The sequence below is a fragment of the Esox lucius genome, chromosome 9 (genome assembly GCF_011004845.1).
Source record: "Esox lucius isolate fEsoLuc1 chromosome 9, fEsoLuc1.pri, whole genome shotgun sequence".
NCBI classification, from domain to species: domain Eukaryota; kingdom Metazoa; phylum Chordata; class Actinopteri; order Esociformes; family Esocidae; genus Esox; species Esox lucius.
In genome coordinates, this window is record NC_047577.1 from 17,724,692 (window position 1) to 17,736,247 (window position 11,556).

The 11,556-nt window shown below is 43.3% G+C and overlaps 1 protein-coding gene across 1 annotated transcript; it reads left to right on the plus strand.

The window, feature by feature from the left end:
* The first annotated feature begins 1,399 nt into the window (after positions 1-1,399).
* On the plus strand, positions 1,400-11,386 carry LOC105021467 (tensin-4). The gene is made up of 13 exons (XM_010889171.5): positions 1,400-1,529; positions 3,007-3,256; positions 4,432-4,777; positions 5,327-5,682; positions 5,807-5,902; positions 6,152-6,283; positions 6,749-6,841; positions 8,036-8,113; positions 8,263-8,313; positions 9,452-9,620; positions 9,852-9,920; positions 10,060-10,086; positions 10,205-11,386. Exons 2-13 carry the CDS (start codon positions 3,007-3,009, stop codon positions 10,335-10,337), a joined length of 1,800 nt encoding a protein of 599 aa, XP_010887473.2. The 5' UTR covers positions 1,400-1,529; the 3' UTR covers positions 10,338-11,386.
* The last annotated feature ends 170 nt before the right edge of the window (positions 11,387-11,556 follow it).

Here is an 11,556-nt window from a genome sequence, read left to right on the forward strand (position 1 = left end):
AGAGGTGTATTTTGATCCAATGCACAGTATGGATAGTCCGAGGGTCAAAGAACTATAAATAGGCCGACTGCCCCTCCATGATACTCCTATGAAGACAAACATCAGTGCCTGAAATCTGCTGAACATTGGAATTTTGATTGGAGGCAGGTTTTACGATCAGTTAAAACAAAAAATAGAGCTATTTAGTTACAAACACCAGAGGTGGGTCATGAAAGTGAGTGTCTAGTCAGTTTCCACTCACCTAACAAAACACGGCATCTAGGACTCTGCCAAGTAACATGAGATTTTAATGCAAAATGTTTGCCTCTTCCAGGACACTACAACTGGGTCGTCATTGAATCTTCCAGCAGGATGTTGATCAAAAGCATTCCTCCAGATTCAACAAAACCTAAAACCCAATAATAAACCTGTGGGGTAAGCTGAAGATGGGAGCCCACAAGCGAGGACCCAGTCCTCTAAAGGATCTTAATGACTGGTCTCACATCCCTTTCTAGATATTTCCTTACCTTATCAAACAGTAAATGAGAAGACTCAGTACTGTCATCTTGGCAAGAGGTAGTACACAAAGTACTAAAGGCAGAGTGCAAGAATTGTGAGATGTTTATTCATTCATATTTATTCTGGTTCAAAAATACATTTTCTATTTAACAATTTTACCTGAATTAAAGGCTAGATTTCAATGAGGCCATGCATTCAAAAGGTCACCATATGCCATACAATTTATTGGCTGACATTGTTTTAATGAAATGTGAAGATGTGTCATCCCTCACCTCCACTCAATAGAATAGAGCTATGATAAGTTACAACACAACCTTCAGAATACAAAGACTTTGTATTCCCAAAACCAGCCCTTCATATGAAGGCTGGTAGACTGCAGAGGAGGTTATCAGTAATCAGACAAGGCTAGACATCTCATTATTTTTCGTCTCATTACAAAACTTTGGGGATTCCCAGTAAGGGTTTGAGAAAGGGTTTGTCCCTTCACATTCTTCTATTGTCTTTTCTAAGAAACAAAGAAGTGATGCGTTTTTACACGTCTCATACTACAGCATTTTGCTTTACATATACTAATGAAAATAGAGATACATTTTAAGACATGGGTTAGGGTTAGATTTAAGGTAATGTGAGATTTGGCAATTTTCCTTGCATATAAGTGCCTTCAACAAAAGTGAATAGCTTGTAGAGATTGTGCTATTTACTATTTCTCTGAGTGCTAAGGAAAACATGTTATGGTTTAGAGTCTAAATAAGACTCAGAGTTTGAATAACACATTACTCCCTCAGCTGTATACTTCCCGCGTTGTAGTTACCGTAGTGATCAGTCACACATTCTGATTACATCATCAGGCCTAACCCTAAATGTTGCTGCTGCATGGGCTTGTGAAAGTGACTGCTGATTGGTTGACAATAGAAGGGGCTGGGAGCTATCAATAAAAGCACTCCACACTTGGAATAATTTAACATTTAAACCTTAGGGATACTGACAGCCCCTTTCCTAACACATTGAGAACGAGACGACACAAACAACAGGTAAGACACATTCACAATATCAACATAAGAGGGGTCCATGGAAATACTGCAGGGGACACTGGGAAAGATCTCCCGAAAGTATTTATTTAATTAGATATTTTTCTATGATAACATAATTGTACATTATTTGTAAGTTTATTTTGTTTGGTTAAACCTACTTGATAATGGTCAAAACAGAACACAAAAATGACTTGGATATGTAGAAAGACTTGTGCTGAAATAACTGTTCCTAAAAAATGCAGAGTGGGGAGTGCGAAGGGATTTGTGTTTCTGAACTTTCAATATGACTTCAAATACCAAGTAACCAGAAGGGAGGGAGGTTCAGAGATAACTATGGTTTTGGTGAGGGAGGGATACAAAAGGGGTTTATGTAATTAAATTAATATGTAAAAGTATTAATCTAATTTTGATAAAAAATGTGACTTCAAGATATGACACATTGCTTACTTTATATGACACACTTGAAAAAAAGAGTAAGTAATTTAGCTGACACTCGTATCTAGGGTGATTTACACCAGGGAGCTCACACATTTTCATACTGGCCCTGCAGGGAAATCAAACCATCAAGTGAGCTACATGGGACAACATATGATGTTGGTCCCTGGATTGACTAATAGTATGGACTTAAACAGTCTTTTTTACTTCTCCTTTATTCAAACATAGAAATGAATTGATCGCAATGTTTATTAGGTGATTTGGCCAACCTTTCTTGGCAGATGGCGGGCATTATATTACAAAAATAGTAATATTAGAATAGTTTCCTTATATGTTAATTATAGCTATTCAAATTCCTGATGAACAGAGAACAGACTTACTGCAAGGTGATTTTATATAAAAATGCTGATGCCTCCACCTTAACTGAACCTATCTGCTCTAATTCCATTGAAACATCAAGTGCAATATCTGCATTATTAGAATAAGTTGCAGATAAGATTAACCTAGCGCTAAAACCTCAGTCCTTATTGCTAAACTATAGCACTACAAATCCATGCCTTGGCTGCTCCAGTAGGTGTTGCCTCCACTGGGAGTAGACTGGTTTTAAGGTGCCATATCATATGTCAGATGTTCCTTACTGCCTTGGGTGTGGGAAAAAGCAGGCTACAGTGCAGCAACGCCAAAGCAGTTATTTAGGAGGAGTTTCTCACCAATGCTCATCTTGTAGTTGTGTAATTACAGCGCTTGATCAGTGTCCAGAACATGTGGCCACTGCTGTATCAGCAGTGGAAGTGTTGTTAGGGCAACAAAGATTGCGTTGTCACGGCAACCCTATATGCGCCCTGTGACTCACCGGGAGCCCTGCCTTGTCTGAGTTCACAGGAAAGACAGTGAGGGGGATGAGTCTGTGATCCCCCTCCCTCCCACCCACACACACACACTTCCTGTCGGGTTACTAGAAGAACTGACTATTATTCATCCCATTGACACGCCTCTGGAAGCAATCTCATCTATTCTCATCCCTCTGGTGTCTGGGTTTCAGATGCCTGTGGTCGGAGCTATGTCCCACATTATACCCAATCACATTCTGAGGGTGGGCCAGAACACCTGCAAGGACCATGCTCAGATGAAGACTCGGGGGTGCGGTCCCAGCCTCGCAATGGAGACCAGCAGTGACCTTGACGAGCTGGACATCTCCATGGACAACCTGAACCAGCTCATTCTGGAGCTGGACCCCACGTTCGAGCCCGGCGGCGGCGACAAGAGGAGCCCGTCCCGCGTCCACTGCACAGGTAGGCCAGTGAGAGAGGCACTTGTAAAGCCTCATTATCTATAGAGCTTTAGTGTGGACCAATCTGTCTTTACACAGATATTCACGCTTGTTCTCAAAGTGCACCAGTAGTACCTAATGTACCTTTCCCCTCATAAAATAAGCCAGAGAATACTGAATAACAACTTTAATCGTGCCCAGTTCATGTATCCATGGCCCGAGGCTATGTAAAAATCCACCCATAATTTACGTAAGTATAATTGCTCAGCTCTGGGATTACTGCCCGGACCAAATACCAGACCCAGTGCATTGTGGGCAGGTGCATGTAGGTGCTGTAAATACAGTCAAATCGACAGCTATCTTCTGACAGGGTCTGAAAAATGAACCCTGCAGAATGAGCATGATTCAATAGATGGGTTCCACCATAGAGACCCTTATAGTTCCTTATTCCAGGATACCTCCAGTCACAACACACTAACGAGGTCACAGGCTACCACCCCTGGCAGGGAGATCGTATAGTCAGCCAGAAAGAAACAGGACAAGTTCAAACGTCTCCATGACTGAGTACTTGTTCCTCATTATCAGAACAGGAACACACTGTTTTCTAGGTGTATTTGAGCACACCAGCTGAGTAAATCAGGTTCTGGGAGGGACTCACCTGAACAAGTAAAATCCTGCATAACGCAGAGGAATTTCATTTTAGTGTTTTTTCCCTTCACAACCCACTGAAATGTATTACTGACCCAATTAAGTCCATCCATCTAGAACAGAAATAAAGCCATTGATGGGAAAGGATTTGGATGTGAGTGTATGGATTAAACAAGTCTCTACAACATCCACCGTCCTGGTTCTACAGTAGAACCAGAACGTAGTGGCTTTCAATAAAGCAACACTACACCACAATTAATATGATTATTGAGCAACAGGCCTATTTCAACAGAGTTTATAGAAGGAAACTTTTAAGACCTAAAAATACATGGATGCGTTCACCCATTTTAGAGGCACAAGGAAACAATCCTTTAAAATAAACAGACTTACTGCTGGCAGGACAGATCATTTCCTGGAGAAGCCACTCTCTCCTCTCAGATAACACCACACTAACAGCATAATAGCACATTAGATGTTCCGTCCCGTCTATTAAATTGACGTTCAGCTCCTCTTCCCCCGTGTCCTGACGACGTCCTCCGTCCTCCCCAGATGACTCCTCTCCAGAAGAAGACGTGCCCAGATGTGTGCTGATCCCCAGAGGTGTTTCCACGGGAACCCTCGGCCGGCCCGTCTCTCCGTCCTGCAGCGTTCCCATCCCCCGCACCTCTGGCTCCAGCTGCAGCCCCAACGGCTCCCTGGTGTTCTCCGAAGCCTCCTGTCGGCCCCCGCTGCCGTGCGGCAGTGCCCCCCGCCGGCGGTCGCCCTCCGTGCAGGCCGGCGAGACGGGCCCGTTCTGCTCCGCGGGGATGCCACGCATGTCGTACTCTCACAGGAACAGCGCTGCCTCACAGCTCTCTACATCCCCCGGCTCTGACACCAGCTACATGAGGGGCAGGTTAGGACACAAACAATACAGCGTCTGTGTGGCCGTCGCCACGGTCTATATGATCACGGTCATTATTCAATTCCCCTTATTTATATTGTTTCATATAAATTCTAATTGCATTGAACACGTGTCCTATGGACTAGTAATGGACAGTAATGGACTAGTAATGGACAGTAATGGACTAGTAATGGACAGTAGTGGACTAATAATGGACTAGTAATGGACAGTAATGGACTAGTAATGGACAGTAGTGGACTAGTTATGTACAGTAATGGACAAGTAATGGACAGTAATGGACAGTAATGGACTAGTAATGGGCAGTAGTGGACTAATAATGGACTAGTAATGGACAGTAATGGACTAGTAATGGACAGTAGTGGACTAGTTATGTACAGTAATGGACAGTAATGGACTAGTAATGGACAGTAATGGACTAGTAATGGACAGTAGTGGACTAATAATGGACTAGTAATGGACAGTAATGGACTAGTAATAGACTAGTAAAAGATTACTGTGAACTGATGCTATAGCGCTGTAACCGTGGTCTCCATCCAACAGTTACCAGTCGTTGGTAAGTGACAGTGAGGGAGACAGCCCCGAGTCTGTCCTCTGCCAGACCTCCAGCTCCTTCAGTGACACGCCCAGGTATTTGACCAGACTCTTTGGCAGCAAGCACAGCCCGGAAAAACCCTCGCCGACTGGCCCCTCGCCGCTTGACCACTTCCAGGGAATTCACGGCAGCTCTCACAGCAGCCCCGCCTCTCTGGCGGGCTCCCTGACCGACATCCCCGTGGTGTTGATCAATGGAGCTCCGGAGCTGAAGTTCAGCTCCCAGACCCCACCAGAGGCAACCGTCTCAGACATTATGCAGGTTGTGCAGACCCCCGGCTCCAGGCCATTGTCGCCGTCTCCCTGTGAGTCCCAATGACCATGACACTCATCGGGCCATTTCAAAATCTGTCCAAAAAAACTTTGCTGGGAAAAGGTTTGTGTGTGTTTTCAATAATAACATCTGTATTTGATTCTGCGGCCGTGCAGCTTTCCAAAGCCCATTCCAAGGCAGCCAGTCCTCCATGAAGTTCGTCATGGATACATCCAAGTTCTGGTTCCGCCCGCACATCAACAGAGTTCAGGGTGAGTTTACGTTCTAACAAAATCTCTCTCTCTTTTTTTCCTCCCTCGTACCCTTTTCACACCATCAGATACTCTTCTGGTACACTTCCTCCATAAACAACCGCAATTCAACAAGTGAAACAGCACTATCTCTGTTGCTACTGTAAAACCCTTATTTACAACGTTAATGGATAGCCGTATTTAGGTGGCATACAATGAGGACATGCCAGCACCATCTGAGTCATGTCTGGCCCATCTGTGTGATTGCAGCGGAGGCCATAGTGATGAACCAGGAGGCGGGGACCTTTGTGGTGAGAGACAGCACGTCCTACAAGGGCTCCTTTGGCCTGGCCATGAAGGTGGAACAGGTGCCCGCCAATATGTCCTCGAATGGCCAACCAGGTAAGCCGTTCTTAGGTCATGCCCAGTACAACACACCTCTTCCCAGAAAAGCTCCACCCACACACACACACACACTTGAGAAATTGTGCACGGACACACACCCCTTCTCAGTCCTATAAATGGTACTAAAGCACATTAAACTGATCGCACATAACCTGCGTTCCTGCTATCCTGACTGGGCACGTCTGTCTGAGGTTATTCTGTTGTGCAACCATTGATGGTTCCTAATGTCTACCTAGTGGGAGTGCAGAACACCCAGTGGTGTTTGGTTACAGGAATGCTATAGCAGGGATTGATTCCTGGCTTTCATACAAGGCTGCTATTATAACCGCCCAGTCACGGCACACCATGCCCATCACAAACACTGGCAGTAGCCAGGGGCCCACATTTTATCTGTCATATTAGCTTCTAGACTGCTTGGCTTTCCTCTTTTCCTGAATCTTTCTATCCCATGCTTTGTTCCAGCGGAGGGCGGCTCGGAGCTCGTGAGACATTTCCTTATTGAATCGTCGGCCAAGGGTGTTCGTATCAAAGGCTCCTCTCAGGAACCATACTTTGGTGAGTGGGAAACTAGCACGTGTCCTAGACCTGTGTTGCCTTGGCAACTTTCCTAAATGACTAGCGAGGAGCGGCGAGACAAAACAAAAACCAGTAGGTTCCGGCTATTTAATCCCACCATGAATCAACGATCCATCAACCCCACGTTTGCAGAGTTACCGTGAGTAGTTGATCAAAAGCGCTTTAACAAAAGGAACACGCCCATGCAGAGGAAAGATAATACCGGTTGAGTCAGACGTCTAGCTGGCCTCCTGGACTCTGGGAGGGATGGAGCTGTTGGCTTTTCGGGGAGGTTCGAGTTCATCGGGTGTACTCCTGCAGTCAATGATGGTCGAATTCCCCAGCTCAGAAGTTGCATGCATCAATTGATGATTGCCTGCCAGGTCACCCCCCTCAGATTGCTATATGATGTGGTCAATGGGTTATTGGCTTACGGCTGGAAACACCTATGCAGGCGTATATCTAGGCAGAAAACCCCACCCTATCATTGTTACTGTTGTGGTTCCTTATCAGGCCCTGCAGACCTTGGGCAATGACAATAAATGCGTATTCAGTGATTGTAGAAGTAAGCCTGATTATGAAAATACTGTAAAAAAGTACGAAAGTAGACTTATATTAGCTTTAGCTAGAAAATAAACTAAAGTGATATAAGTAGCGGATAGCCAAGTGGTTGGAGGGTTGGGCAAGTAACTGAAAGATTGCTAGTTCAAACACATGAGTTATTAAATGTTGACATGTTGGTTGTATTGAGATTGCTTTGTAATTGCATTGGATCATAAAAAACAGGAGATAAGAAGAATGTCAAATGAAGGTTTATTGTTAATTATACACTTGTAGCTAAAAGCTAAACTGCACTATACAAACTAAAACAAATAAATAAAAAAGGAGAGGCATAAGAATAGAAAGGGAAATGCAATACGCCCTATCAGCCACATATTGTAAAATGTTAAAACAATTGACTTTAGGTCTGACTGTGATATGCTACGCAGATCTAAAACATGACAACGTAGGTATGTTGCTGCACTAGATCATGTAATAGCTCCTGGTGCATGAACGTGCCGTATGCCAAGTCACTGAAAGACCACCACTGCCCTCTTGTGGACATTCCTTGAAAGAACCTCAACTAAACACTGATAATTGTGGCCCTGTATTTAATTACTTTCATAATACCTGCACTTTTTAAACCCTTTGCAGGTAGTCTTTCTGCCCTTGTCTACCAACACACCATCACTCCATATGCCCTACCCTACAAACTTCGGCTCCAGCCTTATGGTATGTTATGTACTTCTAAACATCTAGCCTAAATCTATAGCCAAAAAACAAGACACTTTGCTGACGTTTACATCCATTGTATTGCATGATACAATGATGTGAGCAACATATACTACAAACGGCTCATAAAATATTTGTTTGGTCCACAGACTCGAACAAAGAAGAGACCAATGACAGGTCTGCAACAGAACAGAAGACCGGTGAGAATTGTGCACTCTCCTTTCACTGCATGTTATCCTGTCAGTCAGTGGACATCCCGTTAAGCCATGCATGCTATTAATAAACAATGAGCTGAGTTAGTAGAGGTGAGTAACCAGTTACCCAGCTGACTTCGTGACAAATATCTGATCTTATAGATGCACGTGTTGTGACCATAGACTATATACTGTATACAGCGCATGATTTGAAAGTTGCAATTATAACTTAGTGCAGAAACTAATGTATTCATATTACATTAATGACACATTTAGTAGCCTATCGGACCCTCCACTAATATTGGCACCCTCTTTATGTATGAGCAAAAAAAGTTTTAATTGTTAATCTTTCTGTCGACGCCAAAACCCACATCTGGTGTTTGTTTCCAAAAAGCTCTACTTTGGTCTCATCTGACCATGGAACCCAGTTCCAGAAACGTTTGGCAAACTGTAGACACTTGGGTTTGTTGTTAGATGACAGCAAAGTTTTCTTTTTTACGGCAACCCTCCCAAACAACCTGTGGTCATGTAGGTGCCGTCTGATCGTTGTTTTGGAGATTTTCTGACCACAATTCTCCGGCTGTGATCCTTGGAGATTCTTTGGCCACCCGATCCATCCTCCTCACTGTGCGTGGTGTCAGTACAGACACACGTCCTCTTCCAACCTGATTGTTAACGTCTCAGGTTGCTTTAAACTTTTGAATTATTCCGCTGATAGTGGAAATTGGCATTTTCAACCTTTTCCATCACATTACTTCAATTCATAGATTTTTATGAATATTTTGAATAAAAGACCAAGAGGAGAAACAGAAAATAAAAAAGTTTTGCTCATATTTAACAAGGGTGCCAGTGTTCGTTGAGGGCACCGTCCACTGTTTGGACCGTGACAACATGTTAGAATGCAGACCTAATAGACATCCACATGTAACAGGCTTGCCCACCAGCTACACAAATCACCACAGGAAAGGGTGGTGGCCTTTGTAGGGAGCTGATGACATCATTGGTCGAAACGCCACTAGCGTGTAGCTAGCAGTTTCTCGCAGGTTGCAGTGAGCCCAGTTAGAACTTTTTTTTGCATCAACAACGACAATCCGAGCATTGTCTTACATTGATTAAACTTTTTTCTTTTTTTTTTTTCCCATAGCTTGCAACTTCCTTTACCTCAATGCCATCCCAACTGAGATGCTGACGGGACCATGCGCGGTGCAGAAGGCAGTGTCAACCATCTTCCAGGACACAAGCACCATCAAACCCACCATAGTCAACCTGAAGGTGTCCCCAAAAGGCGTCACTGTGACAGACATCCAGAGAAAGTAAGAAACGTACATTTGAATTGGATTGCATTGTCGGCCGAGAAGTCTAAAGCATGGTGATGGTCATAAGTGGGATGTCTGTTTTTGTTTCTACCCGCTAAAAGGATCAGTGTCCAAGATGTCCCATAAGGGCTGGGATTGCCTGTCTTTCTTGTTTGCTTTGATGAAAATTGATAAAAATTGTTGATAAAGTAAAAAATGGCATCCAACAACCTTGTTTTGTGTCAACAGGCTCTTCTTCAGACGTCACTACCCTGTACATATGCTCAGCTACAGCGGCGAAGATCCAGACAAAAGATTGTGAGTTACCCCTTTAAAAAAAACTACCAAATCTGTATCACCATGTCAATGGCAGGATGAAGTCCAGACCGGAATATTTCTCAAGTCACCATCTTGCCAAATAGCCTAATCTGTGCATGTGTTTCTTTCCTCGTTACAGTTGGCACAAAAGCTCAAAGCCAGCAAGGTATGTCACTGTTTCCAGTAGTAGCGTCCATCATCATTTTTATGACAGCGGCATAAACTGTAAGACTTGTGAATTATGTACCTTAGGCTAATATCCGACTTCAATTTTCTCCCTCCAGGATATTTGGAATAGTGGCAAAGGGCACTGAGGCTGGTACGGAGAATGTGTGCCATGTCTTCGCGGAGTACGACCCCCTTCAGCCCTGCAACCCCACCATTGAGTTGACACAGGGCATCTTAACCAAAACGTAGCAAAACTCCGCTCTTCGTGGGACAGTATTTAAGACGACATCCCCGGAATTACAGTCAGAGGCCCCCTGGGTCCGAGTGATAAGGCCCAGGCTCATAATATACCCTCATGTAACTAGAAGTATAAGTCATCTTGCTAGTCTTTAAAATGTAGGTATTCCTTTGGCAGGTGCAGTGCTGGCAGAGTCTGTGGCGTCTGTTCATAAAAATGTGGTGTGCTTCAATTATTCAACATTACATACCCATTGATTTATTGCTGTTACAAGGCCTGAGATAGTATCATTTGTACAGAAAGGGTTGCCCAAAGTTTACTACTGATCTAGATCTCTGTCTTGTTCACTGATTGTCTTCTGCTTAGTCAAAACATACAGAATCAGGAGTTCATTCTAAAGGGAACTTTGATTAAAAACATGGTAGTTATATTAACTAAGTTGAAAAGCACTGGAAGTTCATAGTAACACTGTAGATTCACTTGGAGACCAATTGGAACTTGGAGATCAAATCCCCACTGTTCTATTGACACTGATACATGGTTTTATGTAATATATGATTTATATGCATGCGATTTTGAATTTGGATCCAGCATGGGTCAAATGATTATTTATTTGTTATACTTTAAGCCAATAATATTTTCATGCCTGCACTCAATCATATATGCCTATTTAGTGTAGTGTCTGAGGGGTGACTAGGCTCATTCAAGGTGAAGACTTTGGAGGCCAAGAGCGTCGGTTCCACATGGCACTGGCCAGGGTGTTCATTCAAGGTTACAAAAAAAGGTTGTCAAACCTAAATGAACAAACGTGAAACAGAAGCTCTACTCCTGCTTGTCTAAACCTAGGTTTAACTTGTGCATACATCAAATAAAGTAACAACTACAGAAGAATCAGGCCATAGGTTGGGGGCTCTCCTCAACTTCCCTGGACTGCTTCCTATTTTATTAGCAGGTGTGTTGAGCTCCACCACCAAGCCCCTTTGCCACTACAATTAATATATTTGTTGTTGTATATTATTGTACATTGAATGAAAACATATATTTCATATTTTGACTTGTCTATTTCATGGTTGGGATGATGATACATTTTATAATAAAGTTATAATAAAGTGGTTGAGTGTTTGTGACTATCTCCACATACCTAACACAAATACATAGAATGGTCTGATGGAAGAAATACACGATTTCTGCAGAACAGCATTCATACTGTACAGTATGCTGTTGTATAAT